An 18,830-nucleotide genomic window follows, 5' to 3' on the forward strand; every position below is an offset into this window, starting at 1 on the left:
TCCTCCCACACAACAGGGTAATAACTAGGTCTCTACAGCTTGAGTGGTCAGGGAGAGGAGGTGACATTTAAGCTTAGTTCTCTGATCAAAAGAAGAAGAAAAAGGCAATCATGCGAACATCAGGGAGAGAGCATTCCAAGCAAAGGGAATAGCTAATGCAAAGATGAACATAAAGAAGCCATGTTGTTGGAGTATATTGGGCCCAGTGAAGGGTGCTGTAAATTGCTGGGAGGACCTCATGTAGTCAGAAAGATTGTGAATCTTGTTCTAAACCCTTTGAGGAGTATGGTATAGTGACCATGAACATGGTGGTTATCAACAACTAGGAGGCCAAGAGAGAAGTCTTTCTGACTGGGAAAGCATGTGGGGAGATACTTCAGAGAGAGGAAACATAAAGCTGAATGGGGCTGAAAATGTAGACTAAGGTTTATGGCTTGAAGACCTTGGTTTGAGGAAGAGTATAAAAGGAAGTCAGATTAGGTAGATTAGGTGGGCTCAAGATTCTAATTGGGATGCTGGCTGAAAGATGTTCTAGGATGACTGAAGACCTGGGTCTAACATGACAGTGTCTGGCTGAGGTCCACTCAGCAATGTGTGATTTGGGCTCTGGAATTTAAAATAGGTTTGACACAGATAGAGGACAATAGAAGAGACTGAGCTGATGAAAGATGTTTTTGTTTCTCTGTTTATGCCTCTCTGGGCTTGTGCTTCTTAACAATGTCTGTCTCAGAGTGTATGTCTCCTAGCTTCTCTGTCTCTGTCTCTCTCTCTCTTTTTTTTTAAAGATTTTATTTATTTATTTGACAGAGAAGTCACAAGTAGGCAGAGAGGCTGAGGCAGAGAGAGAGAGAGAGGGGAAAGCAGGCTCCCTGCTGAGCGAGCAGAGAGCCTGGAGTGGGGCTCTATCCCAGGACCCTGAGATCATGACCTGAGCAGAAGGCATAGGCTTAACCCACTGAACCACCCAGGCGCCCCAGCTTCTCTTTTAGTGGCGCTCCACACCCCCATCTCTGTGATCCTGCCTGCATCTCTGCTCCTCTCAATCTCTTCCTTAACATAGTTCCCTTTGGTGGCTCTCAGAATCTCCATCTTTGGATATCTATGTCTGTCTATGTCTCAGAATCTTGTTCTCTGTCCCTTTCTTTCTCTGTGTCTGTACTGTAATTATCTTTTCCTCCAACTGAACTGTGTCCTGCTGGGAAACGTGAACCTTTTAGTATTCCCCTTGGTATCCCCAGTGACCCGCACACAGCCTGGAATATGACTCTCACATGTTTATGCTTGAATGAAGTCTTTTTCTGCGGATTAAGGAAAACTCTCAATCTCCTGTCCACCTACTGCCCCGCGGAGTTGGCCGCCTGCCCAGACAACAGCTAGAGAGTCAGGCGGAGAGTGTGGTTGGTACTGAGATGCAGCAATCCGGTTCTTTCCCCAGGTGAAATAACTCGGGAGACACCTTGAGGAGGCCTCGCCCTCTCCGCGGGGGACGCTTGCAGCCGACGCCACGCCCCAAGACTTGCTCCGCGGCCCGCCCCCTCGCCCTCCCCACGGCCCTCCTCCGCCTCAGCCAATCAGCGCCCGCCTGCCCGTCCCGCCCGCGGAGAGTTCGGAGCAAGATGGCTGCGGTGTGTCGGAACGTCAAGGTAGTGGGGTCTTCGCTCCTCCTGGCTGCTCCTCCACGCCAACTGGGACCACGCGGCCATGGATCTGGGGGGAAGAGCTCGGTGCTGGGCGAAAGGGTCACATTTATTTAGGCCTGGTAGTGTGGCGGTTGGGCTCGGGAGGTGAAGGTCAACTCTCCGCGGCTCATGTGTGTGGGGTGACTGGGTGGGCTGTCTGGGGGTGAGGCACCAGAGGCCCTGTCCTGAAGGAGAGGAAACACAACTGGGTCGCACCGCCGTCGCCGAAGCCTGGAGAACACAGGAACTTCCGTCGCAGAAGCCTGGAGAACAGGCAGATGAAAGGGTGGGGGTGGTCTACACGGTGTATCGTTGACCGATCCTTTCTTCACAGGGCCTGGTTGCTCTAATAACCGGAGGAGCCTCTGGTTTAGGTCTGGCCACAGCAGAGCGACTGGTGGGGCAAGGGGCCACTGCTGTGCTTGTAGACCTGCCCAACTCTGATGGGGAGGTTCAAGCCAATAAGTTAGGGAAGAGCTGCGCCTTTGCCCCAGCTGATGTAAGTGTGGGTGTGAGGTCACCAAAACCGACCTGGGAACCCGTGGGGTCCTCCTTCCCTAAGGGTGTTATCTGTGTGGTTGATGGACCCATCTCCTTGTCCCTTTTGGCCTGAGCTATCCGTCCAGCACTGTGGGAGCACCTACAATAAGGAATGTACAAAGCCTGGATCCACAGCAGTGGGGATGGGAATTGGATATATCAGAATCTCCCGGAGGGGGTATGGATAGTTGGAAAATGCATATTGTGCCGTGTAATTTTATATTTACAAAGTTGAGAAACTTTTCACAAAACAAACTACAGAAAGTAAAAACTGGATGAAATCACCTTAGCAGGTAGAGGTATAAAAAAGCTAGTTTATCATCATATCAATAATTCTTGAAACTGCTCTGGTCCACAGAAATCTCCAGGGGTATGTGAATTTATCAAAAGAGGGTATAGGTTTGAAAACCGTTTTGAGCACTATGGCACCTAACATTGTCACTTTTGCCCCACTCTCATGTTTTCTTTTGGCCTCCTCCCTGCTTACACAAGTCACTCAGAGACTAGACCTGTTCTTCCTTGGCCAGGTTTAGTGGCGAGTGTGTGTGCTGGGAGACGAATACCTTCTCCACCTCTCCCTTTGAAGGTGACCTCAGAGAAGGACGTGCAAGCAGCCCTGACTCTAGCAAAAGAAAAATTTGGCCGTGTGGATGTGGCAGTCAACTGTGCAGGCATTGGAGTGGCCATGAAGACATACAACTTAAAGAAGAATCAGGCCCATTCCTTGGAGGACTTCCAGCGAGTTCTTAATGTAAGGTCTTGGAGGTTCCCCAGGGGTGTGAGTAAAAGGTATTTATTTGGCTGTGGGTGCCTCCAAAGCTTTTAGGGGACAAAAGGCCCTACAGAGTGTCTCTGCTGGTCTTTCAGGTGAATCTCCTAGGCACCTTCAATGTGATCCGCCTGGTGGCCAGTGAGATGAGCCAGAACGAACCAGACCAGGGAGGCCAACGTGGGGTCATCATCAACACTGCCAGCGTGGCTGCCTTTGAGGGCCAGGTGTGTGGGCAAGGGCGAGATTTGTGCTTCCTTGGTGACTTATTAGGGCCCTTCCATGTATGACTTCTACTCCTTCTCCAGGTTGGACAAGCTGCATACTCTGCTTCCAAGGGGGGCATAGTGGGCATGACCCTGCCCATTGCTCGGGATCTGGCTCCCATGGGCATCCGAGTGATGACCATTGCTCCAGGTAGAGGTTTTCCCTCCCTGCCACACCTGGTATTGGGTAGGATTTATGGGCAGTTGAGAGGGGAGACTATCTACTAGCTCAGCAGCAACAGCCTTCCATTTCTGGGCATCGGGAAGTACCATAGGTAGAGCTGAGGTGAAGAGGGACCAGGTAAGTGTGAAAGGAATGGTGGGCCTCTGACTCTGACTGTCTTGTCTAGGCCTGTTTGGCACCCCGCTGCTCACCACCCTCCCAGAAAAAGTGCGCAACTTCTTAGCCAGCCAGGTGCCCTTCCCCAGTCGACTGGGGGATCCCGCTGAGTATGCTCATCTGGTACAAGCTATCATTGAGAACCCATTCATCAATGGAGAGGTCATCCGGCTGGATGGGGCCATTCGCATGCAGCCTTGAAGGGAGAGGGCAGAGAAAACACACGTTCTTCATTTCTTGCTTCCCTTGGAGTACTTTACAGCAACCTGGGAGGAAGTCCCACAGCCATCTTGTAACTGCTTAGCTATCACACCCCGTGCCTAATAAAGTCTCTATTTCTCGCATGGAGGGCGTAACACTTGTGTGCTGGGGAAACCGGCATGGAGAAGAAAGGTGAATGGGTGAAGACTGACAGGGTAATATGCTCCAAGCCCAGGGGTGGGGCGGGAAAGGCAGTACCTCATACTTTTTGTGTCCCATGACAGCACATGGCCTTGATTTTAGTGAATAAGTTTATTACCTAGGGTCAAAGGTGTAGGGATAGTGGGAGAAGGGGTTGGGGGAGGGGGCCTGCAGCATTCTCCTGACTCCCAGCCTTCATGAGCTTGATGAGGGAGGAGAGAGAGATGAGCATCTTAGGTTCAGCGGCTGCTGGTGTTGAACTGTAGGTGGTACTGGGCCGTAGGTTGATTGGTATAGATTATAGAATTCAGATAATTCTGCCTGTGAAAGAAGTACAGAGGCGTCAGAGGCATCAGCTGATGAGCTCTCCCTCTCTCCTTAAGCCTTCCCATCCCTCCCTCTGCATTCATCCACATTACCACTCCCGAACTCACTCGGCGGTTTGCTCCTTAGCCAGCTGCTGATTGAAGGAGCCCAGCCCCCTTCGAAATTCAGCACAAAGTTCCCTCTCCTGCTCCTCTAGCTCCATTGCTGCCTGGGCCAGGTACGAGGCCTGGCTCTCCCATTTGGCATCCAGTGCTTGGTCGGCTTGATGCTGTGCCTCCTTTTCCCGGCGTTGCACCTCCTGGGCTTTCCTGATGGCAGCTCTCTGCTCTGGAGTCATGCCCTTCCAACAATAGGGCAGGACCCGGTGGGGAGCCACAGGATTCTGAGCAACCTGGGGGTTCTCGGTCAGTAGGTCACTGGTGATCTGGTTCTGGATCTCCATGAGGTTGGCCTCCTGTTCACGCTGACGCTCACGGCGCTGCCGCTCAGCCAGTTCGGCTGCCTGGTGGGGCCCCAAATATGAGCATTAGGGTACCCAACTTCAGGGAACTCTCAAGTCACAGGGGAGGGGAAGACATTGCCCTACTCTCCTCCATCTCTGGGAGAGAAGGAATAGCTCTTGCCTGGCCTTTAAATGACCTGACTGGGGGAGGGGTGGAATGGACAGGGAACTTCCTTGCCCTCTGGAAACCCTTAGATGGAGGGGCCGGGGAAGGGAGGGTGATGTTCTGCTCTGAGGTCATCCTGAGTCTGGATGTGGGGAAGAGCATCTTCTGCACTAAGAGGGTCCTTAGGTGAAAAGGGACATCCTCAGGTAGATGAGAGGGCTGGTGTTGATTCAAGAAAGGTGGTGTGGAGGTGCCTGGGTGGCTCAGTGGGTTAAAGCCTCTGCCTTCGGCTCAGGTCATGATCTCAGGGTCCTGGGATCGAGCCCCGCGTCGGGCTCTCTGCTCGGCAGGGAGACTGCTTCCTCCCTCTGTCTCTGCCTGCCTCTCTGCCTACTTATGATCTCTGTCAAATAAATAAATAAAAATCTTAAAAAAAAAAAAAGGTGGTGTGGGCAAAGACATGGTTAAGTTCCCCATGACTTTGTTCAAGGGGTTGGGGAGAGCCTGGTGCACTGAATGGCCCAGGCCATACCTGGGCTTTGTTGGCATTGGCCATAGCAGACATCATGGCCACGCGACAGGACTCCTCTAGCTTGGCCAGCTGGGCAGCCCGCGTGTCCATGGCAAGGCGCAGTTGGTCATTAAGCATATCTACACAGAGAAATATGGCCAGGGCACTATACTTGCCTGCTCCATCATTCCTGGTTCACTCATTCAGCCATTTGTTCAACAAGCTTGGAGGATGTGTGTATGTGTATGCTTGGGAGAAGAATGTCTTAATTGTAGGGATGTGGAAGGAGTTACTCTTTGGGCTTAGGGATAGCCAGAGTAGCAGCAACAAGGATTTCTCAAGTGCCTAAGTGAAAGATGCAGGGAGATGGACCAAGCAAGATCGTACCACCGTGTGGGAAGGGCAATGACAGGTGTATACAGGCATTATGAGAGCTTTCAGTGGTGGGTGAGAGGAAGGCTTCCAGGAGGAGGTGATCCTTGAAATGTGCATTGCATATAGAAAGGAAGAGGAAAGGGCATGCCAAGCCACGTTTTCATCTAGCCACACCGGTGTCCTTGCTGTTTGTAGATCATGTCAAATACTCCTGCCTCAGGGATTTGTAATGAACACTATTCCTGGCTCCTGCTCTCGCTTCCCCCAGGTCTTGCTCAGATATTGCCACCTTGGTGAGGCCTTTGCTGTCTCTCCTACCTAAAATTGCAACCTTCCTGTTCCCAACATTTATCCCCCTTACCTGATTTATTTTTCTCCCTACCGTCTGTCACCATCCAATATACTCTATATTTCACTGATGTTGTCTCTTGCCTTTCTCTCTCCTCATTAGAAAGTAGCCTTGGTCCAGGGATTTTGTCTGCTTTATTCACTCCCATGCCCAGAACCTAGATCAGAGCCTGGCACATAGTAGGTGCTCAATAAATATTTGTCAAATGAAAGATGGAAACCAAGATACAGTATGGTCTATATCTGAAACTACAAGTACTCTGCTCTTGCTGGAGGATAAAATGCAAGTGGCTAGGGAGCTCTGCAGGGGCCAGACTAAAGGCCAGAAACTCGCCCCAAAGGTGGCAGGGAACATGGAAGGATTTTAAGCAAGGGGGCAACACAATTAGATTTGTATTTTAGAAAGCTCCTCCCGGGGACCAGTATAGAATGCAGTCAGGCTGGTGGGAGACAGTGGAGGTAGGGAAGGCATCTTGGAGGGCTCAAAGCAAGCCCAATATATAGAGGTTGCATTAGCAGTATGTGATGAGAGTAAAGAAGAGAGAGAGATTTGGATGCTTCCCAGAGTCCTGGCTCAGGTGGCTGGGTAAACAGTGTGGCTACCACTGGAAATAGAAGATCCAGAATGAAGAGCAGGCTAGGAAGCATGGATGAATTGTTTAGGAAGGCTGAATTGAAGGTGGTCAGCAGGCAGAGGTGGTGACACGGCAGCTGAAACCAGAATAAGGGCCAAGGGCACCTTAGGTGAGTGTGCAGGGGAGGGAAAGCAGTGTGCCAGGGACCAAGTCTCAAGAAGAAAGGTGTAAAGTAAAAGGAGCCCACAAAGGGCAGACACGGAGGGAATGGTCAGAGAGCTAAGAGCAGAATGGACTGGTACTGAAGCCAAGGAAGAGAGAGGCTCAAGAAGGATGTGATCAGAGACAAGTGTAGCAAGAAAGGTCCAGGCAAGGAGGAAAAACTAGGAAAAAAGCCTCTTATAACTGGATAACACAAAGAATAGTATCAGTGAAGTTGGGTGGGGAGAAAGGAGATCTCCCAGGGGGTTGAGGTGTGATTGGAAAGGAAGAAAAGACAGCAAACAGAAGCAGATTTTTCAACAAGTACAGCTGTAAAGGAAGATAGCTATCGCACAGCACCTAGAGGAGTCACGGGGTGCAAGGAGGCTTTAATTTTTTTAAAGAGGGGTTAGACATAAGCATGTTTACAGCAGACACAGAAGGGACCAGGGGAAGAGGAAATGTTGAAAACACAGGGCAGGGGACACCTGAGAGAGCACAGCCTGGGGGTGGGTGGAGGGAGTGGCAGGGATCATGGGGGTCCTCACAGAGTGCATTATTTGCTCACCCTTTCCCACATTCCATCCAGGCTTAGTATTCTGTTCCTTTGCAAACTGTTCCCCTGCCTCGGGCCTCCAGATCTCTCCCTGTATCCCAGACTGGCTATGTACCCCGTAGGATCATAGAGATAACATGGCTGCCTCTTGGCCGCCTCCTCCTGGCTTTAACAGCCTTCTATCTTACCTCCTTGTCTCTGGTCTTCCCCTCTAATCCAGTCCCCACAACAGCTGGCAAAGTTTCGTGTCTAAAACACAAATCATGTGTCCCCAATGGACAACACCCTCTCCGTCCCACAGCTCCTACCTCACTCGGTAGAAGCCAAAGTCTGCACCATGGCCTGGAAGGCCTACTGGATCTGGCCCCTTCACCTCTCTGACCTCATTTCCTATCCCTCAGTTGGTCTACTTCAGCTACTCAGTGGGGAATGGCAGCCCCACTGCCATTCCCCAAACATTCCAGACGCCCTCTCTCCCTCTGTGACTTTGTACTAGCTACTTCCTCTACTTGGACAGTTCTTCCCTTGATTGTTCGCATTGCTCACTCCCTTGTCTTCAGATCTGTATTCAAAGGTTACCTCAGTGAGGTTTTCCTTATTTAAAATGGCAATTGTGCATCCCTCTTCCAAAGTCCCCATGTCCCCCGTTTCATGCTTTATTTTTCTCTGAGCAACTATCTTAACCCCCTTATACAGTTGACCCTTGAACAGTGCGGGGCTTAGCCAACCAAATCTTAAAAAGAAGAAAAAAAAGAAAACCATAGGGGAGAGAAAATACGTTTATAGTATTATATTTATTTTTAAAAATCCACATATAAGTGGACCTGTGCAGTTCAAACCCGTGTTGTTCAAGGGTTCACTGTGTTTTTTACTATTTTACCTTGTTTATTGTCTGTCCCCAGGAGAGTGTGAACTCCACGACAGCAAGTATTTTTCTATTTTGTTCACTGTGCCAGGCACAAAATAGGTGGCTAAATATATACTGAATATTGAAATGGTCTTGTCACTCTGCTTAAAACCCTTAAATGGTTAACCACTGCCTATGCAATAAAGTCACAATTCCTTAGTTTGGTGTAGAAAACTCTTGCACATTTTCTCTTCCTCCAAGCCCTCAACACTAGGCTGCACGAACACTAAACTGTTCATGCATCCTAAACCCTTGGACCATTCACAGCCCCAGTTCTCTACCTCTTGCTTACCCCTCTGCCTAGAATGACCTTTTCTTGACCCTCTCCCTGACTTGGAAAAATTGTACCCAACTTTCCCGAATTGGTTTCTAACAGCTGACTTGTGCCACCCCCCTATCCTGCCTCCCCTTTCTTGTTAGAATTGACCACTCCCATACTGATGTTCCCTCCATGTCCTATAAACTCTTGCATCACAGTACCTGTCTCAGCACCTACCAGTGTTAAAGCATAAATATTTTCTGATGAATGACTTGTCCATATATCTTTCCTCTTTCTCTAAACTGATTTTCTAGAAGGGGTAATGGTTCCATGGGACTGTGGAGGGCAGAGTCCCTGTCTTGTTTACTTTGTTCTCTAATTGTTCATTCAACAATGATTTACTGAGCTCCTGACAGTGTGGTAGGCACTGTATGAGGCAGCTGGAATACAGGAGTGGAAATGAGAGATGCGGTTTGCCTTTAGTGAGCTTTTTTGGAGAAAAGACAGACATCCCACAAATACTTCCCAAATCAGTGATATCTCTGACAAGCGGCAAACTGAACAAGATGCTGCAACAGGGATGACTTGAAAGGTGAGCAATGCAGATGGATGAGATGATCCTTGCCCTCGAAGGGCTTACTCTAACAGAAGAGGAGGATGTGGTTGCACAGTGTCATGGTGAGAGTAGCTCCTGGTTACTGAGCACTGATGTTTGTGCTTTACATACAGTGTCTCATTTAATTCTCATATGAGCTCTGCGTGGCATGGATTATTATCCCCATCTTAAAGATGAGGAAGCTAAAGCACTGAGAAGAAAATTCATTTGCCTAAACCCAATGGTAAGTGGCAGAGTTGATAGGTCTGTTTTCACTATGCTGCCTCCACATAATGGAGTTCCAGGCTGACTGGGTACCAGTGGCTACACTGTCAGTTACTGAAGGAGGTCGGGGAGTTTGGGGTCTGCTCAGTCTAACCTTTTGACATCAGCTTTGTGGGTAACTGGACCTCCCCACTCCCTGGGCCCTGAACCTGGCTGAGAACAACTCCCTACCAGGCCTCAGGTCTCAGCGTGGAGGGCACAGCTACTTACCCGCACACTTCTCATCGTCCTGGACTTGCTGTTGCTCCTGCAGCTGCCTCTCCAGGCTGTATCTGAACTGCTCCTGCTGCATTTTCAGGCACATGGCCCTCTCCAGGTCCTCCCCAGCAAAGTACTGCAAGCTGGCTGGGCCACAGGGGGGATCGCTGGGGCCAAGATAGGCGGGAAACTCCATCCAGAGTCGGCCAGGATCCCAAAGGTCAAATTCTCGACGATTCTTGAGCTGCTGCTTTTGCTCCCGAAATTCCTGGACTTTCTTGTTCAGCCGACGTGTCCGTTCTGCCTCTTCCTTCTCTAGCATCTGGGCTACTAGATCATACTGTTCCTGGTAGGTACCTGGGGGTAGTAGGCAGGAACATGGAGAAGGCCCCACCAGAGAGACCAAGCCCACTCAGCATGGCCTCTGCTCCCAAGGCCCATCTGGTTTGTCCCACCACATCCCAGGCCTCAGGCCCCACTCCAAGGCAGAACTGCCCTACCTCAGCCCACTCAGGCCCTTACACTGTCCTTCTTGGCTTGCCCTTAGCCTTGAGATTTTACCATAAGCTGCCTCTTTGCTTTGCTCTGTTGCCTCTCGAAGCTTTCGCTCTTCCACTTGACTGTTGAGGGCTTTGACATCAACCTGATCCCAAAGAAACAAGCTAAATCAGGGTAGGGGACCAACAGTGGGCCTTGAATACTCGAACACAAACTGCTCAGAACTTACCCGCTTCAGAATCCTCCTACAGATCCTCAGTACCTACCGGATAACGTTCTACCACCTGAACATGTTTTGTAAGCCCCTCACTGATCTAGCCTCTGCCTCAGTCTCCAGCCTTATCTCAGTACCTTCTTCCTCTGCCCACCCTCAGAGCTCCGGGCTTAAAGTTTCCTGTGCATTGTTGTTTGGAACAAATAGCCTTTGCTCCAGCTGCTCCCTCCACCTGGAACTCTCTTTCTTCCTCTCTTAATCCAAACTCCTATTCATCCTTCAACACCACCTCAGGTCTCACCTTACTGATTCCTTAGGCAGGTGCTACTCCCATAGAATCTAGGATCCACTGTTCATATTATATTGAGGTTTGCCTCTGTTGATGATCTCCTCCACCAGACTGTGAGCGCATTAAGGGCAGAGCCTGGGCCTTACTCACCTTTGTGCCCTACTGCCCAACCCAGTTCTCTGCCCAGAGTGGACCCTGAGGAAATGCTCGCCAACCGGATCTCAATCACACCACACATCTCTCAGCCAACTACTTGTTTGTGTCAGGCACTGAGCCACCACCATATGTTAATATTCACTTTCACACTTCCTTTATTTAGCTTCATTTTACTGAGAAGGAGCCTGGAGCTCAGAGAAGATAGGTGACTCATTCAAAGCCACAAATCTAGTAAACAGCAGACCTGGCCCTTGAGCATAGGTATGAGGTCTTTTCCAGAATACCAAGCTGCATCTCCCCCCTCCGCCATCCACCTACCCGGCAATCTATTTTTTTCTTAAACTATCAATATTTTCTTTTATTTTGATTGTAATTCCTTTAAAACATTTCAAGATAGTGTAATAGGGAATGCAGTTTAGTGACGAGTAAGTCCCTCCCATCTCAGATGCTCGCCTAGTTAAGAGTTTCTTATGTGGCCTTCCAGACAGCATGTAGGCATACACAATACCAAATATTCTTTAGACTTCTTTTGGCTCCATGTTACCTGTCTCTTGAGAACCAGGCCACTCAGCCCAGAGCTGACTGGCAGAGAGTCAGCTGTCACTGGCTGCTCTTCCCCACTCTCTTCCCCTGCATCCACAGGCCCCTTCCTTCCCTCACCTGGGAGTAGATGCCTTCTCTCTATCTCCTTCCTTTCCAGCTGGAGGGCCTGCTTAAATCAATGAGGGCTATAACAGACACTGCTACATTCCTCTCTGGGTGCAGGAGTGAGATGACCGCTGGTCCTAAGAAAGTCCCCATTGCCTACTCACCCCCATGACTCGGGTCCGCACATTGAAGAATCGGCTCTGTCGCTCTTTTTCTCGATTTCTTCTAGCCTCAATGGCTGCCACCTCCTTGGGATCTGGGGACAGGTCTACCTTGTACATCTGGAGCAAGGGTGGGGTGGAATAGCCAATCAGTGCTGACCATCCTTGACTACACTTCCACTCCTACTCCTTTCTTCCTACAGCACCAGTAACATCAGTTATTGATTCCTACTGATTTTACTTCCTGATATATCTCTGTCCTACATTTTTTCTGTCACCACCCTAATTCAGGCCTCACAATCAGGTGCCAGACAGTATTTTCAGGAGCCTCAGTGGCTTCCCTTGCTCCAGTTTTACCCTCTCTACTCTTTTATCTGCACTAGCAATGACAGTGATCTTTCTGAAAGCCAATCTGGCCATGGCACACCACAACTTAAAAACTTTAAAAGTAACAGGGCACCTGGCTGGCTCAGTCAGTGGAGCCTGTGACTCTCGATCTCACAGTTTTAAGTTCAAGCTCCACGTTGGGTGTAGAGATCACTCAAAAATAAAAAATCTTAAAAACAAAACCAAAAACCTTTAAAAGCAGCATTAGGGGTGTCTGGGTGGCTCACTTGGTTAAGTGTCTGCCTTCAACTCAGGTCATGATCTCCGGGTCCTAGGATCCTGCCAGGGTCGGCTCCCTGCTCGGCAGGGAGTCTGCTTCTCCCTCTTCCTCTGCCCTCCCAGCCCCGGTCATGCTTTCTCTAATAAATAAATAAAATCTTTAAAAAGTAAATAAAAGCTTTAAAGCAAATGGCTCCCCAGTGTTTACAAGATAAAGTCTAACCCCCTTTGGCAGATTTATGATCTGCCCCTTGCTCATCTTTCCAAGTCTCAAGCTCATTTACAACTCCCCTGTTCATGTAATGCTCTGTTCGGTTTTCCCCATTCCAGTAGATGGCACCACTACTTCCCCTTTATTTGTCTTATTCTCTAGTCACGTGAAAGGCTAGAGGGCTTACATTTGCCTGTGTTCTTTCACATTTTGGGAAAAGCCCACTTTTGGCAATGTGAGCCAGCCAAAACCACAGCCAAAAACACTTTTGCAAACATAAATCTGATCATGTCTCTCACCTGCTTAAAATCCTCCACTGGCTTCCCACTGCACTTAGAATCAGATCCAAACTCCTTACCATGGGTTTCAAGATCCAGCTCATGCACACCTTTCCAATTCATTCCACATCACAGTCTCCCTCACTTATAGTCCTCCAGGCATACTGGCCTCCTATCAAGTCCTCCAAAACAACAACTGTTCCCATCTCAGGGCCTTTGTACATGGTGTTTCTTTGTTCGTAATACCATTCCTCAACTCCTCCTATAGCTAGTTTCAATCCTTTATCTTTTTTTAAAAGATTATTTATTTATTTCAGAGAGAGAGAATGAGAGAGAGAGAGAGAGAGAGAGAGCATGAGAGGGGGAGGGTCAGAGGGAGAAGCAGACTTCCCGCCAAGCAGGGAGCCCAATGCGGACCTGATCCCCGGACTCCAGGACCATGACCCGAGCTGAAGGCAGTCGCTCAACCAACTGAGCCACCCAGGTGCCCACTATTTATTGTTTTTTAAAATTTAAATTCAATTAACATATAATGTATTATTGGTTTCAGAGGTAGAGGTCAGTGATTCGTCAGTCATATATAACACTCAGTGCTCATTACATCAGGTGCCCTCTTTAATGTCCATCATCCAGTTACTGTACCCCTGAACCCCCTGATCCTTTAAAAACTTTTTTTGTGTGACTGAAATATTTGATGTATAGAGCAAAATATATATAACCCATATGCAAGTTAAGAAGCATGATAGGACACCCATGAACCAACTCCCCAACTTAAGAAATAGAACTTGATCGGGGCGCCTGGGTGGCTCAGTGGGTTACAGCCTCTGCCTTTGGCTCAGGTCATGATCCCAGGGTCCTGGGATCGAGCCCCGCATCGGGCTCTCTGCTCAGCGGGGAGCCTGCTTCCCTTCCTCTCTCTGCCTGCCTCTCTGCCTACTTGTGATCTCTGTCTGTCAAATAAATAAATAAAATCTTAAAAAAAAAAGAAATAGAACTTGATCAATATTATCAAGTATCTTGTGTCTTTTCTCCCTCATCCTTACCCTAAGAGATAACCACTGTGTGAATGTTCACATTTGCTTACTCATAGGCATAAATATACTATTTACGAACTGAGGGTTTACTGGGAGGGAGGGAGGGAGGGGGATGGGGTAACTGGATGATGTAATGGGCACTGGGTATTATGTAAGACTGATGAATCACTGACCTCTACCTCTGAAACCAATAATATATGTTAATTGAATTCAAATTAAAAAAATAAATAAATGTAAAAAAACAAAGAAAATACACTGTGTATGTACAGGACTCCCTGGACAATATTTTGAAACATTTTCTTGTTTTGGAACTTTATAATGTATTATGTAGTATGCATTTTTCTTCATCTTACTTTTTTTCACATATGTTCATTCTATCATTTAGCAAATATTTATGGAGTGCCTACTGTCAAGACACTCCTTTAAGCAGCTGGGAGACATCAAAGAACGAAACTGAAGAGAATCTGAGTCTTTGTAGAGGTTACTTTTTAGTGGGGTCAGAGAGACAATAAACAGTACATTAAAGAGTTTGTAAGAAGATGGTAAGTGCTATGGGGAAAAATATAGAGCAGAATAAAGGGACTTGGAAGCACCAAGGAAATGGGAAGGGTTGCAATTTTCAATGTGGAAACCAGGGAAGGCATAATTGAAAAGGTAATATTGGAGCAAATACTTGAAGGTGAAGGAGTCACCCAGGCAAATGTCCAGGAAGAGAACACTCCAGGCAGAGGAACAAGTACAAAGGCCTTAAGGTGGACACAAAAGGCACACATTCAGGGGAACAACAGGGAGGCAAGTGAGTGGAGGAGAGGTAGGTAGGAAATGGTATTAGAGAGATAATAGGGGGGACAGAGCACGTAGGACGTTAAAGGCTGTGGCTTTTACTCTGAGAGTAATGGCAGCCACTGGAGGGTTTTGAGCATGGGAATGATGGCTGCTATGTGAATAGACTGGTGTCTAATAGACTGGCTACTGTGTGAATAGACTGAGGGGACCAGAGGCAAGGCTAGAAGCAGGGAGACCAGACAGGAGGCTATTGCAGCTGTCCAGGCAAGAGATGATGGTGACTCATACCAGGTTATTAGAAGCAGAGATCATGAGAAGTGGTCAGATTCTGGATATATTTTGAAGGTAGAGCCAATAGGACTTCCTGATGGATCAGATGTGCAATATGAAAACAGTATTAAGAATGACTTCAAAGATTTGAGCTGGGGCAATCAGAGGGATGGAGTTGCTATCAACTAAATAGTCTGTGTAGGGACAACAGTATGGGATGGGGCGGGGGGGAGGGTAGGATCAAGAGGTCAGTTTGGGAAGTGTTGAGTTGGAGACGCCTATTACATAGCCACTGATAACAGACAGATGGTACAGTGAATTTTATTGTTAGTCCAAAAGATCTGCTACTTCTCCCACCAGAAGGCTATACATCCATATCTCATTGCCCTCAATCTTAGGCACGTGGTTGGTTTTGCCCTCTGCTGTGGGAGAATTGACATGCGCTATTCCCAAACAGACCTAAGAGCCATGATGTAACTGCCCCTCGCCCCCTTTTTCCTCTTCACTCTCTGCTATGAGACTGGCAGTGCCCAGCTAAGGGCTGCTCCTTCAGTCTTGGTTCTGGGATGATCACATAGAGCAGAGATGTAGCCAACCCACATCAGACGAGAAACACGAGTGAGAATCCTTGTTTTTCTAAGCTGCTGAGATTTGGGGGTTGTCTGTAACCTCAGCATAATTTAGCTTATCTTGACTGATACAAAGGAATTTAAAGCTATAAAGCTGTACGAGATCTGTAAGGGAGTAAGCATAGATGGTGGATAAGAATGCCCCAGGGAAGATGGGGAGAGGAGGAGGAGTCAGCACTGGAGACACAGGTGGAGTGTCTGGTGAGGTGGGAGGAAACCCAGGAGTGTGGTGTCTGAGAAGCTTTTGAGAGAGAGTGAGCAACTGAGGATATGTTAAAATGAGGATTGAGAACTGACAGGTTTAGTAATGGGAGGGATGCTGATGACCTTAACAGAAACATTTCTGGTGGGGCTGTGGGGATGAAAACCTGACCAAAGTAAGCTCAAGAGAGACAAGGACTCCGCACAAACAACCCAGTTTATTATTTTTTAACCGCAAGAGAGGGAGAAAGAACATGTAGATTTAAAGAAATATATATACAGGTGGGAAAGTTTCTCTAGCAGATACCTAGGAGTGCAAGTGCTAATCACAGGGCATAGGCGTACTTGACTTTACAAGATAATGTTGTTTTCCAAGGAGATTTTACCAATTTACACTTTCACCATAGTGTATAAAAACTCCAGTAGCTCCATATCCTCGGCAATACTTGGTATGGCAGATTTTAATTTTTGCCGATTGGTGAGTTTAAAATTATAATTACCAATTTTTATTGGAATTATCATTATTGCTAGTGAGATTGCACATGTGTGTTTTGACCATTTTTTATTACTCTTCTGTGAAGTGCTCATTGATACCTTTTGTTTATTTTAAAATCAAGTTGCTTGTCCTTTTCTTATTAATTTTAGGAGTTATGTATTTTACATACTAATCATTTCTTAGTTTAAATGTGGCAAAGAGGGGTACCGGGTGGCTCAGTCAGTTAAGTCCCTGCCTTCAACTCAGGTTGTGATCCTAGGGGCCTGGGATTGAGCCCCAAGTCGGGCTCTCTCCCTCTGCCCCTCCCGGTGCCTGTGCTCTTGGGCACATGCTTTCTCTTTCTCTCTCTCTGGCAAATAAATACATAAATAAATAAAATCTTTAAAAAATAAATGTGGTAAACACCTCCAATTTGTGACTTGTCTTTTCATTTCATTGTTTTTAAAATAATATTTATTTATTTTTAAATATTTTACTTTTTTATTTGACAGGGAGAGAGACAGAACAAGCAGGGGGAGTGGAAAGCAGAGGGAGAGGGAGAAGCATACTTCTGCTGAGCAAGGAGCCTAAATCAGGGCTCTGTCCCAGGACCCTGGGACCATATCCTGGGCTGAAGGCAGCCCCTTAACCAAGTGAGCCACCCAGATGACCCTATTTTTTTAATTTTAAAGTAAGCTCTATGCCCAGTGTGGGGCCTGAACTCATGACCTTGAGATCAAGAATCACATGCTCTACTGACTGAGCCAGCCAGGTGCCCCCTCACTTTATTATTATTTTATGGTAACAGTCGATACAGAAAAAGTATGGTTAATACTCATGTAAGTTATGAAGTAACTTACATGACATAACTTACTCATAAGTTATGAAGCACAACAAAATGAACACCTGTGAACCCTCTGCAGAAGCCAGAAAATAAAACATTATCAATACTCCAGAAGTTTTCTGTGTGCACCTACCCATTTTTTCACTTTCTTCATGCTGTAATTTGGATGAATTTAAATGTAGTCAAATTCAGCAATCCTTTCCTTTAAGCTTAGGAGTTTTCATTATTTAAGAAATCCCCTGAGGTCATATTCCACTGTATGTTGGAAAATGTCTAGAATTTGGCCTTTCTCATTTAAGTTTTTAATCCATTTAGAATTGCACTTTATATACAGTGTGAGAGGAAGGGATCCAATTTGATTTTTTTCCAAGTTCCATCTCATCTTTTTAAATGGAACACTAGTTCCTGTCAATTATATGAGATTGCTGTCCCTTGGTCATTTTGTCCCCCTAGCCTGATTGTGACTGTTTTTCCCAGTTGAATTCATTTATGGTTCCTCTACTAGATACCATCAACCAAGCTTTCTTACATTCCTGGACTTCTCATTAGACTTTTAGACTCTTCCCAGTCTCCAAATGTCATTTTTAAACCATTTTAAACCGTTTTAAACCTGGTTTCAGGAATGGCTTTGGCAACCACCAGATCCTTTCCACATCTAAGTCTAAGCACCAACTCCAGCCAACTCATTCCATTTGTCACCACAATATAAGGTCAATGATGGGGAAGATGTGGCAGATGTTTTAAGCTTCTTGGATTGCTAAAGCCATGACCTTGTAATGAGCAGGTGGTTTAAGGAGATAGGGGGATAAAAGTATGAAGGAGAAGGATAGAAAATACTAGAACAGAGAGGGGAAAGGGACTGCGGGGGCAGAGAGGGGGTGGGCAGGGGAGAGGCAGAAAAGGAAAGAGGAAGGAACCAAACAGGGTAGTAGACAGGAATGGAGGACAGAGAGCAAGAGAAGGGGAAGGAGGAAAGCAAGGAGGGGGGGCAGAGTGGGATGGAGAGGAGGAAGTGGGGTGGGGATGAAGCATGAGGAGAGAGAAATAAAATGGCGAGATAGGAAGGAGAATGGAGGTGGAGAGCAGTGGCTTAGGGACACTGACTGCCGGGGGTTCACACAAAATACCTTGCTTAGCAACGATTGTCAATTTTGAAGCTCCTAGGTTGGGTGGCTCAGGTCCAAGGCTATAGTTAGGCTACAGCAACAGTGTCTGAACTCTGCTTGGAGAAAAAGGAGGGAGGCAGGGGATAGAGGCATTACCTATGGCCATAGCTTTCCCCAGCCCGCGACCCTGCCGCTCCAGAGTACCCTCATCTCCCTTCACACTCCATTCCCCTTTTCACCCCAGCCCCTTTCCCACCGCACCCCATCCCTACGCCCATTCCACTGCACTTCCAACCCTACTTTACCCTCAACTTGGTCTGAGTTCCCCTAACACCAAATCCTCCCGCCGGCCCCTCCTTCCCTTACAGCCCTAGCTCGCGGGGGTCCTTCCAATCCCCGACCCTGTTCTTGTTTGAACCTTGCAGCCGGCCAGGCTAAAGCCACAGACAAGCTCCCACCTTCCTCTTGCCCTGGAGGGCATAACCCTGCTGTGACTTGTCTCAGCAAGCGTGGTCTCCAGTCCCGCCTGCTTCATCCGATCCCAAAAGGGGCAGCATCCTCCGTCGCTACCTCCTCTAAGGGTAGGTAGGCAGGGTCAGCGGTTTGCGTTGCCACGCAACAAGAAAGGGGGGCGGACCCAAAGTCAGGCTTTAAGCTCGCGCCCTGGCAACGGATCAACAAAA

The 18,830-nt window shown here is 47.7% G+C and overlaps 2 protein-coding genes across 4 annotated transcripts; one reads left to right on the forward strand and one right to left on the reverse strand.

Annotated features, from left to right (window-relative positions):
* Nucleotides 1–1,586: 1,586 nt before the first annotated feature.
* On the forward strand, nucleotides 1,587–3,938 carry HSD17B10 (hydroxysteroid 17-beta dehydrogenase 10). Of its 2 annotated transcripts, XM_032848011.1 has the most exons (6): nucleotides 1,587–1,643; nucleotides 2,014–2,178; nucleotides 2,806–2,970; nucleotides 3,087–3,215; nucleotides 3,297–3,405; nucleotides 3,605–3,938. In XM_032848011.1, exons 1-6 carry the CDS (start codon nucleotides 1,617–1,619, stop codon nucleotides 3,793–3,795), a joined length of 786 nt encoding a protein of 261 aa, XP_032703902.1. In that variant the 5' UTR covers nucleotides 1,587–1,616; the 3' UTR covers nucleotides 3,796–3,938. The 2 variants fall into 2 exon arrangements, with proteins under 2 accessions (XP_032703902.1, XP_032703904.1); XM_032848013.1 differs by lacking the exon at nucleotides 2,014–2,178 and having other exon boundaries at nucleotides 1,598–1,643.
* Nucleotides 3,939–4,088: 150 nt separating this feature from the next.
* Nucleotides 4,089–18,796, reverse strand: RIBC1 (RIB43A domain with coiled-coils 1). 2 transcript variants are annotated; one of them, XM_032848009.1, is made up of 8 exons: nucleotides 18,606–18,796; nucleotides 18,169–18,260; nucleotides 11,711–11,827; nucleotides 10,303–10,384; nucleotides 9,754–10,098; nucleotides 5,464–5,582; nucleotides 4,431–4,825; nucleotides 4,089–4,317 (listed from the first exon to the last, which is right to left on the reverse strand). In XM_032848009.1, exons 3-8 carry the CDS (start codon nucleotides 11,825–11,827, stop codon nucleotides 4,236–4,238), a joined length of 1,140 nt encoding a protein of 379 aa, XP_032703900.1. In that variant the 5' UTR covers nucleotides 18,169–18,260; nucleotides 18,606–18,796; the 3' UTR covers nucleotides 4,089–4,235. The 2 variants fall into 2 exon arrangements, with proteins under 2 accessions (XP_032703900.1, XP_032703901.1); XM_032848010.1 differs by lacking the exons at nucleotides 4,431–4,825; nucleotides 5,464–5,582 and having other exon boundaries at nucleotides 18,606–18,793.
* Between the last annotated feature and the right edge of the window lie 34 nt (nucleotides 18,797–18,830).

The sequence above is a fragment of the Lontra canadensis genome, unplaced genomic scaffold (assembly GCF_010015895.1).
Source record: "Lontra canadensis isolate GAN:19392208 unplaced genomic scaffold, GSC_riverotter_1.0 scaffold197, whole genome shotgun sequence".
Taxonomy (NCBI): Eukaryota; Metazoa; Chordata; class Mammalia; order Carnivora; family Mustelidae; genus Lontra; species Lontra canadensis.

Bases quoted from the DNA above. Each gene is read 5' to 3' on its own strand.
- RIBC1 (XM_032848009.1), bottom strand. From the start codon at position 11,827: ATGTACAAGGTAGACCTGTCCCCAGATCCCAAGGAGGTGGCAGCCATT. The intron at 4,826-5,463 runs GTATGGCCTGGG...GGGCCCCACCAG, and splicing joins CCAATGCCAACAAAGCCCAG to GCAGCCGAACTGGCTGAGCG. The intron at 4,318-4,430 runs GTGAGTTCGGGA...CTTCTTTCACAG, and splicing joins GCTAAGGAGCAAACCGCCGA to GCAGAATTATCTGAATTCTA.
- HSD17B10 (XM_032848011.1), top strand. From the start codon at position 1,617: ATGGCTGCGGTGTGTCGGAACGTCAAG. The intron at 2,179-2,805 runs GTAAGTGTGGGT...CTCCCTTTGAAG, and splicing joins GCGCCTTTGCCCCAGCTGAT to GTGACCTCAGAGAAGGACGT. The intron at 3,406-3,604 runs GTAGAGGTTTTC...TGTCTTGTCTAG, and splicing joins AGTGATGACCATTGCTCCAG to GCCTGTTTGGCACCCCGCTG.